Consider the following 22,150-nt stretch of genomic DNA (forward strand, 5'->3'; position numbering starts at 1 on the left):
ATCGCAAGCAGAAACACCAGCTGGCCCTATTTCCTACGCTGTGCACAGTACCATCACTAGTGAAGTGCTTTGCCGATGAAATTCACATAAGAGAGGAGCCACAGACGAGCAGATATCTGGTGACATTATGGGGGGGAAGAAGAAGAAATCAGCGGCGCAGACAGCAACCCCAGGAGCCCCGGCTGGTGCCTCTTCACCGGACACCAGCGTGGCGGAAGATCCGAAAAAACAGCCAGCCAGCAACAAACCGAGCAAACCAGCAAAAGAAAACAAGCCCAAAGGTTGTACGTTTTGATTGAATGATTAAGGAACTATTCAGACACATAACAATTACAGTGTGACGCTGTCTTTATAGGTATATAGGTGTCATATATTTGAATGGGTGAATGCCAAGAATCCTTGTCTTGAATATGGGTTTTCTTTAAGGATGTCACCTATCAAAACGAGTGGGCATATTTTACTGCAAACCCTGAATCAAGAGCCTCAAGCTTTATTTTATGTCACATATCAACTATGACACTGTCAAGTTCAACTCTTCTCTAGTTTGATTTCCTGACACTGTGAAGCTGAGTGTTTTCACCTTCAGATGTTCACACATCGGTGACGTCATACTAAACTCATCATACATTTGAAGACATCCCTCATCACATGAGATGAACATTAAATATTGCTTCCTAACTGACCCTTTTTTCCCCCTTCCTTCCCTTAGGTCCAAAGACGTACAGTCTAGCCAACACTTCGCAGGTTGACACAAGTGGAGTGTCAGACAAATCTATACTTAAAGTAAGTCTTTGCTTTAATAGCTTGTCTCACTACATGCCATGTAGTTGTTGCAGCTGTGAGCTGTTGTTGACTTGCCGCTTGCAACGTTTCATGCTGAAATAAACGTGATTTGACTTTGTCACACAGGTTGCTATCCAAGCTGACCTGGAGAAGAAGATCATCAAACTGATCAATGACTTCAGAGAGGAGAATGGAGACAAAGGGCCAATATCAGGCAGACTAACGAGCAAAAAGTTGCTGGTGAATACAAAATCGTCCCTGACTTTTCCATTAATAATACACATGAAACATGAGTTTCCATGACTCAAGGTTGCATTCAGATGACGGATGTCTTGTGCGTGCCTGCAGGATCTGTACACAGCTCTGCAGAGGTTCAACTTCAAGAGAGAACACATTGAAGAGGCGATGAAGAGTAGTGTGCTGTACGGAGGGGATCTCCACTCTGCTCTCGACTGGCTCTGCCTGAACCTCAAAGACGGTAACAAAAACATCAGCATGCATTCATACAGTGTGACATTCTCATAAAGCTCTCGAGGACACTGGACACTGTCAAAACTGTGACTCCTCAAATGTATTCCACGTGAAACAGAGGAGCTGCCTGAGGGTTTTAGCCAGCAGATGCAGGAGGAGAATCAGAAGAGCAGGCCCAAGTACCAGCCTCCGGCTCAACAGAAACCTGCAGCACAAAGCCCCATAGCACCCATCAACACCCGCAAAGAGACAACCAAGGTATGTGTGTTCATGTAAACGTCAGGTGGCGAGAGAGTTGTACATTTTTTGCACTCCATTAAACCTAGTAAGTGTGTTCTTTCTCAGACCACAGAAAAGGATGAAGCTGCCAGTATGAAGGACTGGATTTTAAGATATGCAGAGCAGAGCAGTGATGAAGAAGAGGAGGAGGTGGAAGAAGTGGGAGGGAGGAAGGCTGCACGCAATCCTGAATTGGATGAGAAGTTTGATCCAGTGAGTACGCCCACATTTGATGGAAACGGAGAGATTTTTACACACTGATAAAATGGATCCATAAGCAACATTCACTTCATTTCTTAAGTCTTATAATGACGTAGCGGTCGGCTCTTTCATTTTCTTTTCATGTAGAACGACAGGTATTTGATCCTTACTGCTCAGCTGTATGACAGCAAAGAAATGGCAGCTGCTTCAAAGACAAAAAGCGACAAGCAGGGCCAGAGGATGGCACAGGACAGAATCCGCATCATACAGCAAGGTAAGTGTTCTCTCACGACCAGATGTAGACATTCAGAAACTCATCAAGGCTCGATCTTTTTCATACAAATGTATTTTCTCATTGTAGAAATGAAGCAAATGGAGTCCCACCCCATGTTCAATCCAGCATTAAAAGTGGTAGACGTGCCGCAAAAGGAGAAAAAAACACCTCGTGTGAGTGAAGACAAAGAGGATCTGAGCTTCAGCCTGTTTGAACAAGCTGAGAAGGCGCCTCCTGCAGAGAAAGGTTCGTCTGACAGACATTATTCAGTCAGAGTTAAAGTCATTCATTCGAGTGTTTAAACCAAAACATGCTTTAAGTTATTTTCAAGATTTATTATAATAATGATGGTTTATTATAGTACCTTTTTAAGTAGTAATGCTACAATAGCACTGTCATACATGCTGTATATGTCATCCACTTGTGATGAAACGTAGCGGATTGCACATGTTTTTCTTATTTTCCCCTTTGCAGTTGTGAAAAAGAATGAACCAAAAGACATTCGTAACTTCGACTACACGGCTCGCAGCTGGACTGGAAAGTCACCCAAACAGTTTCTCATTGACTGGGTCCGAAAAAACCTGCCCAAGAGTCCAGCACCAACTTTTCACAAGGTCGCTGCTGGTAGATACTGGAGGAGCAAGTGAGTGTGTTTGTGTGTTTCTCTGCTCTTTTCTTTTTCTGTTTAAAAAGACTAACTGTAAATTCACATCCATGCTGCACACTCCAGGAGTCAGGGGTCCCTTTAATGTACTTTTACCAGATTTTTTTTTTTGTTGTTGTTGTTTTTTTACAACAACACTTAGCAACTTTAGCATTTAGCAGTTAAGAAAAAGCTTTAACCGGGCCTAAACTTTAAGCTATACTTTGACTTTCACAACCAGACACTCATCTGTTTTATTTTCCTGCACTTTGTGATTTAGATTCTGCAAAGGAAGATTATTATTATCATTTGTTTTTTTTCTTATTTTCTCCTTCATCCTCTTATTATTGTAATCATGATTTATATTTTTCTGTCATTGTTTTGCATTCTTCTGTCTCTCTTTATTCTTAAGATTTAAACCCTGTTGTAATGTTGACTTGTGATTATATTTCGGACATATTTGACGCCTCTGTGTCCATCAGGGTGCGAGTTCAGAGGCCAGATGATGTTCTTGAAGTCTGTCCAACAATCCTGACTGAGGACAGCATGCAGGCGCAACACCTAGCAGCCACTCTGGCCCTCTACACTCTGGTTAAAGGACAGGTAATAATACATGTGCTTTTCAGCTTGACTGCACATTTACATTCTCTGATAATTCTTTCACACATGTTTCTCCATTTTCACCTCTCAGTCGGTGCACCAGCTCCTCCCCCCCACCTACAGAGACGTGTGGCTCGAGTGGAGAGACAGCGAGCAGCAGCAGCAGGAAGAGAGCCGCACTGCCGCCAACAAACCCCGAGACCAGTTCATCTCCCGACTTCTGACCAGACTCAAACAGCAGCAGAACCAGAACCAAAGGCAGGGGTCCGGATCCACTGACCAGCAGGGGCAGGGCAGTGCCACGGATGAAGAGCCTGAAGAGTCCTGGGAAAACCTGGCTGGTCTTGACATGGGGGAAGGAGGAGATGAACTGGAAGACAAGAGTGAGAAAAGAGGAGGGAGGAGGGAAGGAGCACTTGAGGCCTCTAAAGAGCTCTTGAAGAAGCTGAAGAAGTCCTCGCTGGCTCAAAAACTGCAGGTAAATACACTTAAGTTCAGTCAAACCTAGCATGATAAAGATGATTTTTTTTATTAAAGATAAAAACTTCACCAAAGGAATTCAGTTTTTTTTTTTCCTTTTTAAGGCAGAGAGAGAAAAGCTTCCAGTCTTCCAACACCGGCTCCGGGTCCTGGAGGCTCTGCAGCGCCACCCTGTGGTGGTAGTGGCAGGTGAGACGGGCAGTGGGAAGAGCACTCAGATTCCTCAGTTCCTCCTGGAGGAGCTGTTACTAGGAGGCAAAGAGGCGAAACCGTGCAACATTGTTGTGACACAGCCACGCAGGATCTCTGCCATGAGCCTGGCCTGCAGAGTCAGCCAGGAGCTGGGCTGCGAGGACGGACCGGGATCGAAGGTGAAAGCACAGAGAATCTTTCAGTTTAATATGGATATGCTTTTCATTTCTGTATCAATGATCATGTAGGCTGAGATTATGTGTTAATCCTCATGTTTTGTGATTCAATCTTGTCTTCAGTCTTCGCCGTGTGGATACCAGATTCGTATGGAGAATCAGTCTGGGGAGTGGACCCGCCTGCTGTACTGTACAACTGGAGTTCTGCTTAGGAAACTACAGCATGACAGACACCTCAGCTCCTTCACACACATCATAGTAGATGAGGTACCTTCTCTGTTCTGCATCCAACACAGGAGCTGCAGATTCTAAATGTACTGAAACCCTGTGTGATTCATAATGTATGACGACAGATGTACCTTTTTTTATTTTTAGATCTAATAATCCACACACACTGTTTTTTAATCAATTGCTATCTTTGATATTTAACTTCCATCATCTTCCCTGACATTCGAACCTTCGTCTCGTTCAGGTCCATGAGCGCAGCGTGCAGTCAGACTTTCTGTTGACCATCCTAAAAGATGTTGTTATGAGGCGATCCGACCTGCAGCTGATCCTTATGAGCGCGACAGTCGACTGTGACAAGTTCTCCAACTACTTCAACCGCTGCCCCGTGATCAACATCCCTGGCCGGACTTTCCCAGTAGATGTAAGAGAATCTACTCGTAAAGCAAATCTCCAACTGAACTACATCCGTTTGGAATAAAAACCGAAAATGTTCATGACTGGGGCGAAGCAGGAGAATCAGCTGCTGTGGTTTTGATTTTAGGTGTCGCACTTAGAGGACATCGTGGAGGAGATTGGCTACGTCCTGGAAAAAGACTCGGAGTACAGCCAGAAAATTCTGGAAGATGAAGAGGAGGTCAGCGTGGCCTTCACACAAAAAGGTGGAAAGACATTACAGCACCAGGTAAGCTTAATTTTCTGCATTGTGAATATGTGGTGAGTTTGTTTTTTTTCACGTGTCTGTATGTAACACACTTCTTTTTTGCTCCAGGAGGTTATCGTGAGAGACTCTTCTTCAGGCTGGGACCTGGGTCCAGATCTGGACCACTTCAGCAGCAGAACTCGGCATGTGCTGCAGCACATGAACCCCAACAAGATCAACATGGACTTACTGGTGGACCTCATCCACTACCTAGGTAAAAAAAAAAAGAAAGACAACGATCTACAGTACGTTTAGGTCTCGTTGTGAGTGTGCATTACATTTCTACTTTTCTCTTTTTCCGACAGAGAAATCCCCACAATTTGTGAAATTGGAAGGAGCCGTCCTTGTGTTTCTCCCGGGTCTGGCCCACATTCAGCAGCTCTTTGACCTGCTCACTTCAGACAAGAGGTTCAAGGACAAAAACAGGTGACTTACACAAACACACGTAATTAAATGTAAGACAATGCATGCCCCCTGAAAACAGGACTTAATGGTGAGATGCAGAAACTTATCATTTGTTTTTGTTACTCGTCCTCTCTCAGGTACAGAATTGTTGCTCTCCACTCGACTCTGTCTTCGAAGGACCAGTCTGCTGCCTTTACAGTGCCACCTGCTGGGGTCAGAAAGGTACTTCACAGAAAGTGGTGTTCTATGCATAGAAAAATGAGAACAGAAAACAGTCATGGTTGATGATTCAATACATGGAACCATTTTAAAGCTGAATAAAATGATCTTATAATTCATCTATTTCTTTTGCCTGTGTCATGAAGCGAATAAGATTTTGATTACCTACTCAAAAAAAATGCGATCGGACAAATAATTGGTTTTGTATCGTTCAATCTCCTTTTAGATCGTCTTGTCGACCAACATTGCTGAGACAGGTGTGACTATTCCTGACGTTGTGTTCGTCATCGACACTGGAAAGACAAAAGAAAACAAGTAAGGGATCACAAATGTTCCCAGGAGTCTCTTGCATTTCATACTGTTGTTAATTTATCACCAAGTTCACTTAAAGATCTTGTTGGTGACGTAAGCCCTCAAATGTATTCAATTGTCTGAACAGAAATAGCACAACAGTGCTAAACGCTAACATCAGCATGCTTCATGCTAACTTGATTTTCGTGTTAAATTATTGATCTCGATCGGTGGGTTAAAATGACAACATTTTTTGGACAACCTGCACTTCCGACCTGATGGTGGCGCTACATAACACCTAACTATGTCTGAAAAAAATTATTCCATCCTCATGGTGGCGCTACAATAAGAGTGTGAGGGCGATCATGAACAACTCTAGCAAGTTTCACAGCCATCTATCCAGTAGTTGTTGATGTCATTAGTCAAGACGATTTATTGCTCATGTGCTGTTCAGGTACCACGAGAGCAGCCAGATGAGTTCTCTGGTGGAGACTTTTGTTTCCAAAGCCAGCGCCCTCCAGAGGCAGGGCAGAGCGGGACGAGTGAGAAACGGCTTCTGCTTCAGACTTTACCCAAAATACAGGTAAAGAGAGTATTGATAGGCATCTGAAGATTAAACAAACGAACGCATTATTTCTGGTTTGGTTCAATCTGATCTGTTCAGCTCGTGATTAACCTCGTGTCTTCAGGTTTAATGCTTTCATGGATTACTCCATCCCAGAGATACTGAGGGTCCCTCTGGAGGAACTCTGTCTTCATATTATGGTATTCAAACTAGACACACTCATGCAGAGTAAAGATTTACACGACAGCATTACTAAAGCCTCTGTTAAAGGTTTGATGCAGCCTCCCACCCTGATCATCTCCCCTCACCTCGTGTAGAAATGTCAGTATGGATCCCCAGAGGACTTCCTGAGCCGGGCTCTGGATCCTCCTCTGCCTCAGTCTGTCAGCAACGCCGTCAACCTGCTGAGGAAGATCGGAGCGTGTCACCCCAACGATCACACCCTCACTCCTCTGGGACACCACCTGGCCAGTCTACCTGTAAATGTGAAGATCGGCAAGATGCTCATCTATGGCGCCATCCTCGGCTGCCTGGAACCCATAGTGAGTCTCAACATTCTCAAAACAAACACTTTGACTGCAACTCTCAGAAACTGTGTGAGAATGTTTCCTGGGCTAATAGGTGCGTCACTTTCCATGAATATTAATAAGACATTTGTCACAGGCAACCATTGCTGCAGCCATCAATGAGAAGTCTCCTTTCTCCACGCCGATGAACAGGAAGGACGAAGCCAACCTGGCCAAAGCTGCTCTGGCTGTCGCAAACTCGGATCACCTGACGATATACAATGCATATCTAGGGTAAAGGCTTTCATCACAGATTTTGTTTTTTGATAAAGGTGCATATGTATAATTTTTTAGGAGCCCAAATCTGGATTTAAAATATTGCATTGGTCACAGGACCAACTCCGGTCCTGACAGTATTTTTTTTAATTTTTTTTTATTTTATTATTCCCTCTATTGATCCCTGACGAGAAATGAAGTGCTTTCTCTCTGGTGTACAGAGTTAGTGCGTGCCATTCTCCATTCTCTCCCCTCATATTTCCGATCTCTCCATCCAGCTGACCAATCAAATAAAGGCCTAAAAGACTGTCTTTAAAACTAATTATGATTCCTAATAGCCCAGTGTCTAATGCCCCTTTCTTTTCTTTCTTCCTGTTAGGTGGAAGAACTCACAAGTTGACAGAACAGAAATGTCCTACTGTAGGAAACACTTCCTCAACCGTACAGCTCTCATTACAATAGAGGTAACACGAGATTCTGCTTAAAAAAATGTTCTCTTCCACTGACCCTTTGTGTTTGACATGACAACAAACGCTCTTTTCTCCAGGATGTGAAGCACGAGCTGATGAGGATGATGGAGCAGGTGGGTTTCTGCTCATCTCGCTCCTCCTCCTCCTCTCGCTCCAAGCCACTGGCTTCCAAGTTGTCAAGGCCGCAGATCTCCGTGCTGAACGCAGTGCTGACGGCAGGGCTGTACGACAGCGTGGGCCGGGTCTTATGCACCCCCTCCGTGGACGTTCTGGAGCGTGTGGTCTGTACGGTGGAGACACCGCAGGGGAAAGCTCAGGTCCACCCCTCGTCAGTGAACCGCAACCTGCAGACCCACGGCTGGCTTCTGTACCAGGAGAAGGTAAGGGGGAAGAATCTGTGTTTACCTGCTTCTCTCTTCGTCACGTGTCCGGAAAAAAAAAAATGTTTTTTTCCTACAGGTGAAGTACACTAAGATCTACCTGCGGGACACCACCCTGATTCCTCCTTTTTCCTTGCTGCTGTTTGGAGGCGACATCGACATTCAGCACAGAGAGAGGCTCATCACACTCGACGGATGGATTCACTTTCAGGTTAGAAGCAACAGAAGTTGTGTTCTCGCAAGCTAAACTTTGTAGTCCCACCAGAGTAATTCGATGTTCTTTTCTAATTTGATCTATGTGGTTGACCCTCAAAGGCTCCCGTACGAATCGGCGTCATCTTCAAACAACTGAGACAGCTAATGGACACTTTGCTGAAAAAGAAGCTGGAGAACCCCAGGATGAATCTGGAAGGTAAACTGAAGCTTTGTAATCCAAAGAAAAAGAGTTTACTTCAGAGTAGAGCAGGCTGCATCAAATAAAAAATACAAAATTTGAAAATAGTTGTGCTTCAAATCTAGAATAATCTGGTTGAACAAATTGAAGGATCTTCATTTGCTGTCTACAGAGGACCAGTGTCCGGCTACCAGTGGATTCCAAATGTCAAATGAAAAGTGAAATTTAAATAAAGTAGTTATAATACCACAAATCTTCCATAAATTGTTAGTCATTATGACCAAAGGAAATGATTAACCCTTTACACTCATGTCTACATTGTCAAGCCTTAAGACCCATTGGTCTGTAGCTAACTGATGCAATACTTAAGTATTCCTTAATTACACTTAACATAAACAAGTCTGCATACATAAATCAAAAGGGAAAATAGTTAAACCTATTCTGTTTCCATCTGTTTTAGGTGAAAGGACCATCCAGCTGATCCTGGATCTGATCCAATCAGAGCACTGAGTGTGATATAGGATCTTTTTTTTTCCCTCACTCAATCCTCAGACCTCTGCGTCCTGTAGTCCTGAGGACTGAAGTGCTTCTTCTTCTCTTGCTCTGATTTGCAGGATGGACATCCTCAGCAGACTGAGGTGAACTGATCGTTATCAGGAACTCTTACTCACATCGAGGAGGACTGTATCATATGTAATGCTAAAAGTACATGCTGAAATCTGAGAGGCGAAAACACAAAGAGAAAACTATGCAGGTGAAAGTGAATAAAAGTGCATACATTTTTATCGTAACATGTCGTTGTGCTGTGGTTATTATAGTCACATCCATCGAGAAATGTTGCAAAGTTTTTCACACATGCACAAAACTAGACTCTTGTTTAAGGTTGAACCACAGTGTGAATTATCTGAACTATGTCCTGCCGGCCCCTTGAGTAGAATTATCCACGCAAAGTCACAGTAAATATTCCCTCATGATGTGTTCACACTTCCGAAAATATTTAGGAAAATAAATCGAGAGTGAGCAGGAGGGGGGGATGCCTCTTTCATCATAGCACCTGTGCATTCGGCTGGACAGAAGGTTCTTTTCCTCCCATTCAATAATTCTGTGAATACGTCCCTACACTTACATTTAACGTTAGCGTTAATACAAAGGGGAAAACATTCATGATGGTGTCAGACTGTTGCTTCGCAACCTCAGATATCCAATGTGCCCTTTTCACATCTCACATTCTGAGACTTCCTTTGTTCACACGATGGTTGACGTGTGAATAGACAAGAACTCAGGGATCTTACGGGCAGGCTGACCTGAAATCATGAAATGTTCAGGAGTTTAAGTATTATGTAGTAAGAAATCTGACCTGAAATCCACATTTAGTACGCCCTCTATAACTTCTCAAACGTCTGTGAGTTCTAGCAGATGCCAGATGAGGTCAAGTCTCCCATTAAAATGATTTTATGTTTGACATTTGGTCTGTTAGGAAGGATCAAAGAAATAAGAAGAGAACGAGAAAATAGAGAAACAGTCGATGTATTAGTACAAAACCAACACCAGGTCAGCTGCACAGTTAAATGTTGTTTAATCCCTCTTCCCTCCTGAAGTTTCAACATTTTCAGAAATGTCTACACATTATTATGCTCTTAACATAGATACAGCAAAATCAAAGTGCAATGTTTAACAGTAGTTCTAAAGTCCAAAAAAAAAAAAAAGCTATTTAATGACCTCAAGGTCGACCTCGAGCACAGAGTCGTTCTTACAACAGATAACAATGGCACATTTCAAAATGTACAACATGTTGCAGGGTGCACGGTCAATGACAACAAACACGACTTTCACAGAACGAGTTGTGCATCTTCTCATTAGACCACAACTTTCCTGTGAGCTGACACGATTCTCTCACATTTCAGAGGAAATGACAGCTTGTATGCAGACACAGCATTTTATGTTCAACATGTGGATTCAAGGTACAAAAAAAAAAAAGAGTTGCTTTATAAAGCATACACAACAGGAAATCCATTCAGAAGCACGGATGTAGAAGAATAGGCCTCACAGAATATAAATACAGATAGGTGGGTTATAAATCTGGATATGAAAAAAATAACTGTTTTAGATATCTTCAGTAATTAAAGATGAACCATGAAGTGTTGGTAGAGAAATGTCAAAGTTGAAGAAGTGTACAGATTCTGTGGTATATGTTCATAACTCTAAAGACAAACTGTCCTCAGAGGAAAATGTGCTCCCTGCATCACAGTTTGAAGATAAAATGCTCTGGGGAAGTTCTGGTGGGGGGTCCGCGACAGTGAGACCGTAACACTCCTGGTGGCTTTTTAGATCCAAACAGTGTTCCAGAGACATATTTGTTTCCTTTTGAATCAAGTGTGTGCATGTAGTTCAGAAACTAAAGAATACAATTGTTTGACTTCGCCAGCTTTCAAATGTCACTACCGAATCTATGAAAGTGCTCCTTTAACTTGTTAGAACTTTTATTTTCTTATTTGCCTTTTTCACAGAATGTCACTTACATTGAAATACTGAGCTCCAGTCCTGATTGCATCATGTTTTGATTTAAAAAAATAAAACACAAGAACCTTCCGTTTCTAAAACTATTCTGCTATTCTTGATGTTGGGGGGGGGGGGGGGGGGGGGGGGGGGGGGGGGAAGGAAACAGCCTCACATTAAATGAAGAAGGCAAGCAATAATGACACTCATTTCCATCTGGTATCTTTACAGGAAATCACAAATGAGGAAGTGATGAGACGTGTGTCCTTTATGTTTTTTTTTTGGTCTCTTTTAGGGCTGCTATGATCTCTGTACTGTCTGTTTGTTGCTTGTGATGTTTTAAACCCTGTTTGTGAAGCACTTTGTGGCCCCTGCCTGTGAAAAGTGCTATATAAATAAATTTTACTTACTTACTTACTTAAAACAAAGCTCAAACACTGCACAGGGACTACAATAACTCCACCAGCTGATGTGTGTGTGCGTGTGTGTGTGTGTGTTAGTACTGGATGACACTGTACCCTTCGTCCTGCACTGAGGAGTAGATATTATCTGAAATCAAAGGAAACGATTGATTTAATGGTTTATGAAAAGCAGAAGTGTGCATCAGTTATGGAGTTGATGATAAAAACCGCAAGCTCTGATCGCCACACTAACAACACTAAATATAAACACACACATAAGTAAAACACTAAAACACACCTCGATTGCTGTTTGCTGGATCAGGTAATGGCCCCCGCCTGCAATTCAAAGAACAAGAACACACCAACAGTGCAGCCAGTTAGAGGCAAAATATGTACCGAACACATGGCTGACAGTTTGAATGACAGGTGGATAAACAGGCAGGTGACTGCTTCTACTGGAGTCCCTCTCTTTTTTTTTTTTTACCTGATGATTGGTGGAGGCAATCGAGGCGGCGGAGCTCCGACTGGGGTTCTCTGACTGCTGTAGAAATTCTCATACATAACTGGAGCTGTTTAAACAGAAGACAAGATGCGTTCAAGTTATGTTGTGTGTGTGTGTTATAATGACCTTGCTCTGGTTGATAGTTAATGTTGTTAATGATTATCCCTGGATTCCTACTTGGTGGTTTGTCACCGGTCCGCCTGAGGTTTACAAAGTGTTCAATATCTTCCTGGACATCACACTGTTCCAGTGACTTCCTCACTTCCTCATACAGCTATGTACACACAAAGTTGAAAAAAAGTAAGAGAGTAAAATCAAGGTCAAAGTTTAATATAGCCATGTCTTTATAGGTATGCTGTTCTTAGTTAGCAGATGACTACAATCCTGAATGTTATCTTTGTTCACGTGAACAAGTACATCTCTACTCTTACATCGAGCAGAAACTGAGAAACACCATCCTTCATGGAAAGACTATCGCCCAGCTCATGAATGTACGCTCAACAGTTGGCTCGACTATCTGTTTTTGGTTTCCCCTGACTGCATCACAATCAGGTTTTCTTTTTCATGCTGAATACACACAAACACTATGTTAACCAGTGAGCAGCAAACTGTTTCCAAATGCTATATGAGAAGGTACAGTTAAAAAAAAAAAAAAACACCCACTGAGAGGTAAATAAGAACGGCATGTGAACAGAAAATAAGCTGAAAGGCAGAAATAGTCTACATAGAGCAGTCTTTAACTTTTAAACAATCTCGTACCAAACAAAGCAGGGACGGTCTTTAGTGTTCTGGCAAACCGCTACAACATGCCCACTTGTTAGTCAAAGGCGCCAACACCAAATTATGAAAATGCATGCAAAACTCCTATCGTGACTACAATCAAAACGCATGACTTATAAAAAAGACTAGCCCCTGTTCAGTTGTTACCCATAAGGAAATGAGCTAAGGAAGCCACAAATGTTCTTTGTATCAGGCTGTAAACCTGTTTATTAGTGCTGTAAAAAGTGGGCACTAGTTTCCCTGTACGTCCTTTGTTTATAGAAGAATACGGATTAAAGCAGCTTTATATTACTGCAGACGTAGGCCCTTACCTCATCACTGGACACACACTGCAGGGAAAGATGGTTGAGGTGAGTCCACACCGTGTTCCTAAGGAAGTTAATGCGCTCCATAGCCTGTTTTTCAAACAACTTTAGAGAAGGGGGGGGGAATTAGATGTGTGTTGGTTTGGAACTTTTAGAGCGTTAGGTGTCTGCTAAAGTCTTACCTCACAGGCCTTGATGTGTTCCTTCAACCAATCATCTCTGACCTTTCCCAGTGTCGTCACATTCTGGTGGTATAATCTGTCTAACAGTCGAGATAGATCAGTTTAAAAGAGTCGTAATTGATCATAAATCACACTGTGTGCTACTAACCAGGCCAGTCTCAGGCGCTACATAGTAGTTTTGTTCATAGCCACGCACACATCTCTATCAGACTCTACTCATGTACTGCTGCGGTCAAACTTTACATGTTTTAAAGGATGCTTATGCTCATGTCGTTAGTTTAGCTGGCCTTTGGTTTTAAATCAAAGTACTGGAAGATTTCAACTTCGATCAGATGATAGCACTTTGTTATTTTAGGTATCTTTTCTGTAAATGTGTGTGTTCTTTTAAATTGCAATTCATCTAACTGCTCTTAACCTTTTATCGGGCAAGTGTGAATGCAGACACAGTCCAGTTTAAGGCCACGGCTCAAAATGAAACAAACAGGGCAGGGCATTGTAAAGATGTATATGACAGGTTGTATTTTAGAAAAAAGTACCTGCTTCTTCTGCATTCAGTTTTGCTTGTTGAGCTTTTGAGAAGAGCTGAAAGATGATGAAGAAGAAAAGATTAGCACTAAATCAAGAAACGACAACTTAAAAGATCAGATTATTATTTCTAAACTGTTATCTCTGTGTATGTAAATTTAAGGTGATTACTAGTAACGCAATTCGAACACTGCCTTTTATTTGTCAAGAGAGGCCATAAAGCATATTGAAATCAACACTTCCGATACAGTGTTATTTTTAGGGGTAAAAGGTCTGGGGTTCAAATCCTCTGGAAGAAAGTGTTTTTTTGGACAAATGTCTGAAATGCAACTTTCGAGAACAACTGACAAATTTGTACTCAAGTATGGACAGAAATGAGCTCGTGACCTCTTTGCATAACCAAAGGTCGTGATCCATGCTTTTATTCAAACTATAAATCGTGCTCCTCTGTTCTTATTTCACCTTCTCTATCTGCTTTGTGTTGTTGGTGTTGGTGTTTCGGTTCACATTCTGATCTGCTTCTTCTTTATCTCGACACTTCTGCTCGTACGTCTTCTTTGTCTGAGGATAAAGTCAGGACAAAATTAATTCCCTTCAAATCCTTTGTACACAGCATGACACGCACTTCTTCTTTTATAAAAACATTATCATGCTACTAAATGTTGCCCTGTTGGTTTACTTCACAGACTGGCCAACTGAACTTCCCCCCACCAAAGAGGAAGAGCAGAGAAGGTATAAGCATGTTCACTGTTTTCACATCACAACTGAAACCCCTCTGACATGCTTCACTTTAGAATCTGTCGGATTGACTTAACTGAACTACTCCTGGTTTCCTCTAATCATAAGTCGAGCGTGACAACCATTTTAAAAACAGCTTGGCTAGCTTGTTTACTTCCGCACGTTTCCAAAGGCTAACCAGCTCAGCTTCCTGAAACTACTGATTATTCTATTAAGAGTCCATAATGATTAACTCTGAATGTCAGACCTGTTTTTACTTTGTACTCACGTCCATTGTCTTCTTGAACTGAGAGGACTTCTGTTTGTGGAAACCATCCATCTGCTGTTCAATCTGGAATCACATGCGTATGAGTATTTAGTCAGAAACCAAACACTTGTTCCAAAGAGGCTTCTACAGAGCAGCATCAAAGTGCTGACAACCTTCTTCCTGGCTTCTTTCTGCTTTTCTCTGAAGTCCTCCAGTTTCTTGGCCTCGTCCCTCATGCTCTGAGCGAGCTGAAGGTGTGACAGACTCACGTGTTCAGTCTCTGCAAGGGGTTAAAAACGTGGTTTATTGTCTGAGCTACACAGAAGAATAAACAGTTCAATGACAAGTCAACATTGCAGGCGCTTACGTAATTTGAAGACATCCAGGGATCTTTTTAATGTGCTAGAAAAGAAAAGAAATGAAGATTACAAACTCTCCGTTAGATGAGCACACTACTCAAACTTCAAAACATCCATGAGACCTTTATATTTCCACAACACCACATAAAGAGGATATGAAGGTTTGACAGTGACGTTTTTGACCACTAAGGAGCGATGTTCTTATAAGCGGGACGAGGCAGCGGTTAAGTGCAAACATTGTCTGCTGGCATGTAAGAATTTCAAACATTTTTAATGCACCAAACATTGTTGTTACAAGAGAAGTCAGGTTTCCCAGGGGTCATGCAGTCCACTTCAAACCTTCTTAATCCAACATAAAATCCCATATTTACCAGTTTAAACTTTGATTTTGTCTGGTAAAACCATAAAAAACATCACATAAAGATTAGTTGTGAGGCTGTAAACACTGAGGGTTTCAGTACCAATATAGACTAAACAAAAAAATCAAAAAAAAATCAAAAAGCAAGAGCAAGTCAAAAGTGTATTTTCTCAAGACGTATCTTCGTTTGAGTTTATGTGTGTGTATCTAAAGTGAGATTTGAATTGTTTTAACAAAGACTTTTTTTTCTTTTACTCTTTTAGTCAGGACATTCTTTTAATGAAATGTGTCATCTCAATGAGGATTCTCCTGGTTTGGTACATTTAAAAAATAAATGAATAAGAATCAATGGCCAAAAATTAAAAATACAATACCTATTATTAAAACTTTACATTTTTGATACTTTCAAAAGTAGTATCAAATATTGTTTGAATGTTACTGGAATCATCTCAAAGTGAATGATTTTGTTGATATCCATAAGAAAGTCACTACTCTTCTCTGTGCCCCTCCCCCGTTCGTCTTCCTTCCTCTTCCCAGATATTCAACCGCTTTTAACAGAAGCAGCAGCAGCGTGTGTAACCACGGACACAATGAGAACTCGTCTTGCTGATGCAGACACACTATGTCTACACTGGTACATAAAACCTGACGGACTACAAGATCAGCATGAAGCAACTGTAGAAAAGAGAATAATGCAATCTTTATTTCTGCTTTCAAACTGTTACACGTTTTCTGATGCTTGATGACGAGACTGTGGTTGTCGCTTGACCTCTCTTTTTGTGTTGCAGTCGTCATGTCACTTCTTTTTCTTTCTTTCTTTTTTTTTGGGGGGGGGGAGGGGGGCTTATTTCCTTTTTATTGGTTACTATAGTTTAAGAGAGACAGGAAATGTTAGGAGGGGAGAGTGGTGGATGACATGCAGTAAAGGGCCGAGGGTAGATTCGTACCCATGCTGCTGCTGCGACACAGACTTAAGGGGTTGAGGTCAAGGGCCCCATCAGGTCACTGTTGCAAAGACAGACTCTACGAAGAAAAAAGTCTCAGCACAGAGGTCACTTACTTCATCTCATTGTGTCCACACACCTTCTTAGACAAACCCAGGAGGTCTTTAGCGTACTTCTCTTCAATTGACGCCCTGCAGGAAACAAAAAGAGTCTGTGATGCAGAGATCATACAAAGGAAGCCTTTAGCTTCAATGCTGCAATTTCATTTACATATACGGACACGGGTTAGTCATCACTATCACTTTTAGAAATGTCATAAACTCTAAATAACAAAGACAGCGTTACATCTATTCAAACAGACTGCTGGTATGAACTGCCTGTGCGTGGATAAAGTATATGACATCACTGTCCTTTACAAAGCCACAGTAAAAAAAACATGAATACATAATGAGCAAGTGATAACTAAAATGTATGCAACAATAATATAGAACAGTAATAGAAAAAGACTTAATGTATAAAACTGGTTATTTGTCAAATATCAAACGGGTTCACACACTATGAGCGTTATAGAAGAGTTCATTCATGTCATGGATTTTCAATATCTACAACTTTTGGCATCACCCATACTGTACCAACATCATGATGAATGCCAACAAAGTAATCGTAGAAGCCATATTCGTACATACACTTTTATTGTCCAAACCCTTTGTGTTTTTGATTGATCTTATTGGTTGAGACTTCCCACTCCCATCTGCTCTGATTGGTGGAACCTTGAGCTCGTTTTTCATTTGTTTTTGTTTTTTTTTTGATAACTTTTTGTTTCGGTTTTAATAATTTCTCGTCTCTCTAATGAGTTGTTTATTGTTACAGCTGTTTTGTAATCTGTATGTCTTTCTGGTTGCAAAACAAATCAACCTACAGGTGCAAATAATACCCAGAACCTTAACCTGAACCTAACCCTGAACCTAAACCTGAACCTAAACCTGAACCTAAACCTGTCCTGATTGCTGAAAAATTCTGTACATTCATAAAAAAAATATATATAAAAAAACGTTCAAAGTTTAATGTGTTTAGAACTACATTACTGAATTTTTGAATGGATAATTGCACTATATATAAACTGCTAGCAGATGAGGGATGAGGAATGAGGGAATTTAAATAATTTCCCAAACTAATGACATCGAGTTGGGATTCTGGTCTGCACTGATCAACCATGAGCACTTATCCAGTAGCAAGAAGATCAGAAAAGCGTTTTAAACCCATTTACCATTTATCGATTATCAGTGAAGCTACATTGCCAGTAAAAATCTAGACACCATGTGCGTGGAACATGACAAGACACTGACGCCATTCTTGTTACACTGAACTCACTTTCTCTTCAATGCATTGTGTCTTTAGATTCAGGAAGTAAACAGGGCCATTACAGATACTCAGCTGACACTGTGCAGTTTAAAGAAAAAACACAACAAGGCTATAGTACAAGTATATGTGTGCTGCTTGCTGCATATTTATAAATCCATTTGAACACCACTGACCAAAAAAAATCTAGTAAATGCCTATATTCTTATTTTAATGGGTATAAATGCAGTAGCATGTCCAAAGCATTTACAATTCCTCCGTATTTCAATGATCTTTATATATTGTTTTTTTAGGGTTTTTTTTAACCACATGAAAAGTCGAGCATGAGTCCAGACTGTAGATTTGTAAATGTTGTTGCGATATTCTGGAATCTCTAACAAGAGGATACTTTCACTTGTGTTATCTCCTCATTCGCTAAGCAGAAATAAGGCTTCTTGTGTGTGTGCAGTGTTTCCTTAATGATGTAACATGGCAACAAACATTCCTTAAAGTTGCTTGAACAATTGTTCAACATGCTGTAAAAGCCTTTTCTCACTCAGGTGTTGCCTGACACAATTCCAGCTCAAATTTCAAATCTTCAAAGGATCAAAACGAACTTCAAACAAAGACCAAAAGTATCTGCAGTGTGAAGTAGGTCAATGTGCAAAACCCAGCAGCACGTTCTGTGAGCTGCTGCTGTCATGATTTGCTTTAGTATAGTTTCTTGTTTTAGTTCTCATTCTTCCCTGGGGTTGCTTGTTTCCCATGTGTTTCTTTATCTCTATGTTGTCTAGTTTAGCCTTTAGTGTGTCTCTAACATGACAGTTCAGAGCATCTATCGGCACAAAACCAGCCTGAACAATTCTGTCCGACTTTGTATTACCACACCGGCCATCTGCACAACTTTGTGTATTACTGAACAAACTTAACAAAGACACCAAATAAAAACTGAAGATCCTCTTTACACTTGTTTTACTAGAGATGTAGCGATTGGGGACAATCAGGGCCGTTTGTTTCATGACTTGTTTTGGTGTAAGACTCGCACAATGACACATTTTTTTCTCTGAAGTCTGAAAACAAGTCAGAGTTTGTTCAACAGGTGACTTCATCTGCCAGATAGAAATATTTTCTTCTGAAGTTGTTGACAGTTATTTGTATATATAAAATCATATTAAAGAATTAGCAACTTTACATTTTCAATTTCAAGTTTTAGTTCAAACACCACCTGGTCATATGTCTCAGTTTTATAATACTGCAACAGTGCACCTTTTATTAATATCTAACTTGAGGTTGTTTTATCATACTTTATTTTGTTATAATTGCACACTTGTGTTGGCAGTGTATATTTCAAGAGAGAGAGACAGACGGACGGACGGACGGACGGACGGACGGACGGACAGACAGACAGACAGACAGACAGACAGACAGACAGACAGACAGATAACTAATCTAATGAGGAAGGAGGAAATCAAAACATTTGTTTTTCTATTATAGAGTCTATCCAAATGAGGCTGCTACGGTACTGTCACACTGTCAGCATTTTCATTTCAATGAATTGCTGTAATTCTTCTATCATGCAACAATAGTGTGCAGTAATAAATGTACCAGAAGATTGCATTATAAAGGTAGAGCAACTCTTTCAGAACCGAATACAAGTCTATAAATGTATCTATAATTTATCTATATATGTTCTAATGAAGCTACAAATGCTAAACATATTGTACTTTAAAACGTTTTAAAAGAATTTCTTTGAGCCTTTAAAGTTGCTGAGAGTGTTTCCTGGCTTTCAGGACTGTCGGTACATATTTAGATACGACACATTTTAAGACGATTTCGTGAACGACTTCCTCCTGACATAGAAGCGTTGAACCCTTTTGCTTTCCTTAATTGCTCCACATCAACTGACATTCCACTCCTCTCCCTATGTGCAACGTCCTCGAATAATGACTCTACAAAGTCTCCATCACTTTTCTACATTTTCTGTCCTTATCTGACTTTTGATCCCTTACTTTGTCAGTCACTGAAAAAAAAACAAAAAAACAACGAACTGTCTTGGATAACACCTTTTCTAAATACTGCTGCACGAGTATAGTTCACTGTGATTGTGATCAAAACCAAGACAGCCACAGGAGCCTGGAACTGAACTTTAGCACCCTGTTTGTATCTCTAGCCGAAAGCTGTCTTTCTGCCTAGTTAATGTACGATAAAAACTAACTGACAATTACAAGCTGGTGTACAGTCTCGACGACCTGGACCAGATCAGAAGTTACACACATGTATGTTCAAATTCAAGATAAAACCCATAGTTGGTCCTTGGTATTACCTCGCTTTCATGAAATCCTCCACCTCTTTGCACGTCCTCTTGCCATCATTGAGATACTGAATGATCACATCATAGCCCCCGGTGCTGGTCAGGTCAGAGTTCTGTCAATAAGATGGACAACATTTGAATTGTGTATCTTCTATGGATTAAACATGTGACATATTTGGAGATACTCAGTTAGATTCAATGCTCTGTCAATGTAGAGCTCTTCTATGATACAAACTGCATCATTTTAGGACAGGCACCTCATAGACATACTAATTGTTACACCTCTACATAGCCTCCTAACTAACACCCAGTCCTTCACTGCAGGGTGAGCATGTTTGTGTTTGAACTCGTCCTAATCTGGATTCACACATAAATTGATCAAACTCTGCTCTACACTCAGACATAATCATAGCCTTTAACATTAGTATCGTAAACACACAGTAAATTGATGTTTTGCTCATAACTTCTCTACAATTAAGGTAAGCTGAGGAGAGTAATAGCATGTAATCAACCCAACTGTGTAGATGTTCAAATCAGTAGATGGGTGACTTTCTATCTCTTAAAATAGATATGAATGTATGACAAATCAGATTTGACTCTATTGGGAGTTAATTCATTCTATAAAAATAGTTGTGTTATGAATTAAAAACTACTGAAATTGGCTTACTTGAAATTTTTTGATTATCCCATATTATATGCTACTTTACAATACAAAACTTAATTCCGTTGGGGGTACTTTTACTTCACTTTTTTAGTTACTTATTATATAGTTTTTAGGCTAATTCTGATTTAATACCAAAAACGTATGATTAATTTATGACTACGATGCAGCAAACTGCAACTTTTACATCCCTGAACATGTCATTTAACTTACAACTAACTACAGTAAGTAGATTATATACCTGTTTTACTTTTACTATTTGTCGTGAGTATGATAATATGATAGTATAATGTAACCGAGGATCCTTTAACGCGGATATCCTTTATTATAGGCGAATGTGATATTAGCACTTTGAATAGTTTTACAACCCACAAAGACAGATGGAGCATAGTCAAAGAAAAGAAAGTGAAATGGAGATTTTGCAGAAAATATCATACATTAGATAGAATTTGCGACGCAGCATAACATTATTCTGCGATTAAGCGTTAACCTAATTTTTTAAAAATAAATCTAAAACCACACCAGTACACACTTACCCAGAAGAAATCCTTAAAATGAAGGTTTTTCATAGTTGTGTGAACAGGCTGAGGGACTGTGGTGTGTGCTCACAGGTCAGACAGCTGACTGACAGAGACAATTCAACTCTGCTTGATAAAAAGGACTGAGCACGTGGGGAGTTCACGTCAACCGTGCAGCTCACGTTCAGTTTGAGCGTGCTGCCCCCTAGTGGTCGATAGATGTATGCACATGGTTAAGAGCAACAGGCAGGTATTAGAGTTAAACTTGTTGGGAAACAGTCAGGAAAATTGATATCTCTTTTGAGCTAACGGCGCAAACACTACCATGAAGAAAAAGATGGATTGACAAAGTGACCAACAGCATGCTGCTGACTCACTGTTATTTATTTTATGTGTCAGGAGGACGCTGTTCCAGGTCTACCACTTTGTCTAAGGGGGTCGCCAAGATCAACACAAAACCAAAGTTCCTCACAAAAAAAGAGCCCCCCTTTTTTAACTTAATATATCAAGCAATTTGTAGTAACGATAATTTATGGAACAGATCTAATTACAAATTTTTAAAAAAAAAACGCTGGTAAAAAAATTAACAATTAGCAATTTCGCATGATTTACCTCAGGTTTCAGATTGATCGAGATATAATATCAATTTTGCCTTTGTATTAAAATGCAGAAAATGACATAATTCTTCCCATTTTATCCTGCAAAGGAGCCCTTGACTCCACTCTAATTTAGCCCCCCATAATTTTGTCTTGCATGACGCCCCTGGAGTTGAGTGTTATTCTCTGTGAAGTAATCAGTATTCAGATTACAGTATTCATTTATGAGAGGCAGGATGCCTTGACTACCACATTTAAAATGTACTCAATTCCATGCCCCGCATTAAAAATGTTCTTATGCATCTGTAGGCCTGTTAAACATCACAGAAATGTCTCATTTTAAAATACATATACAT

At 40.6% G+C, this 22,150-nt stretch overlaps 2 protein-coding genes across 2 annotated transcripts; one reads left to right on the plus strand and one right to left on the minus strand.

The window, feature by feature from the left end:
• The first annotated feature begins 126 nt into the window (after positions 1 to 126).
• On the plus strand, positions 127 to 9,324 carry dhx29 (DEAH (Asp-Glu-Ala-His) box polypeptide 29). The gene is made up of 28 exons (XM_079364673.1): positions 127 to 281; positions 710 to 783; positions 910 to 1,023; positions 1,132 to 1,261; positions 1,373 to 1,512; positions 1,600 to 1,746; positions 1,882 to 2,008; positions 2,096 to 2,254; positions 2,483 to 2,651; positions 3,134 to 3,254; positions 3,343 to 3,729; positions 3,836 to 4,102; positions 4,223 to 4,366; positions 4,572 to 4,748; positions 4,869 to 5,009; positions 5,097 to 5,241; positions 5,333 to 5,453; positions 5,570 to 5,654; positions 5,878 to 5,966; positions 6,397 to 6,525; positions 6,632 to 6,707; positions 6,825 to 7,049; positions 7,171 to 7,307; positions 7,669 to 7,753; positions 7,837 to 8,139; positions 8,219 to 8,350; positions 8,455 to 8,551; positions 8,994 to 9,324. The coding sequence occupies exons 1-28, from the start codon at positions 128 to 130 to the stop codon at positions 9,041 to 9,043; spliced, it is 4,125 nt and encodes a 1,374-aa protein (XP_079220799.1). The 5' UTR covers position 127; the 3' UTR covers positions 9,044 to 9,324.
• A 1,850-nt stretch (positions 9,325 to 11,174) lies between these two features.
• pstpip2 (proline-serine-threonine phosphatase interacting protein 2) lies at positions 11,175 to 21,333 on the minus strand. The gene is made up of 15 exons (XM_079364679.1): positions 21,217 to 21,333; positions 20,032 to 20,132; positions 16,487 to 16,561; positions 15,077 to 15,111; positions 14,883 to 14,989; positions 14,731 to 14,793; positions 14,187 to 14,285; positions 13,736 to 13,781; positions 13,200 to 13,279; positions 13,024 to 13,122; positions 12,110 to 12,206; positions 11,915 to 11,999; positions 11,729 to 11,766; positions 11,440 to 11,578; positions 11,175 to 11,295 (listed from the first exon to the last, which is right to left on the minus strand). The coding sequence occupies exons 1-14, from the start codon at positions 21,247 to 21,249 to the stop codon at positions 11,526 to 11,528; spliced, it is 1,011 nt and encodes a 336-aa protein (XP_079220805.1). The 5' UTR covers positions 21,250 to 21,333; the 3' UTR covers positions 11,175 to 11,295; positions 11,440 to 11,525.
• Between the last annotated feature and the right edge of the window lie 817 nt (positions 21,334 to 22,150).

Source organism: Symphodus melops (assembly GCF_947650265.1).
Source record: "Symphodus melops genome assembly, chromosome: 16".
Classification (NCBI taxonomy): Eukaryota; Metazoa; Chordata; class Actinopteri; order Labriformes; family Labridae; genus Symphodus; species Symphodus melops.

What these genes read in the sequence shown, in the direction of transcription:
- dhx29 (XM_079364673.1), top strand. Translation starts at nt 128, where the DNA reads ATGGGGGGGAAGAAGAAGAAATCAGCGGCGCAGACAGCAACCCCAGGA. An exon ending in GGCGCCTCCTGCAGAGAAAG is followed by an intron (nt 2,255 to 2,482) that starts GTTCGTCTGACA and finishes TCCCCTTTGCAG; the next exon opens with TTGTGAAAAAGAATGAACCA. An exon ending in GAAAGACATTACAGCACCAG is followed by an intron (nt 5,010 to 5,096) that starts GTAAGCTTAATT and finishes TTTTTGCTCCAG; the next exon opens with GAGGTTATCGTGAGAGACTC.
- pstpip2 (XM_079364679.1), bottom strand. Translation starts at nt 21,249, where the DNA reads ATGAAAAACCTTCATTTTAAGGATTTCTTCTGG. An exon ending in GAGGATTTCATGAAAGCGAG is followed by an intron (nt 16,562 to 20,031) that starts GTAATACCAAGG and finishes TGTTTCCTGCAG; the next exon opens with GGCGTCAATTGAAGAGAAGT. An exon ending in AGTGTGTGTCCAGTGATGAG is followed by an intron (nt 12,207 to 13,023) that starts GTAAGGGCCTAC and finishes GTGTGTACATAG; the next exon opens with CTGTATGAGGAAGTGAGGAA.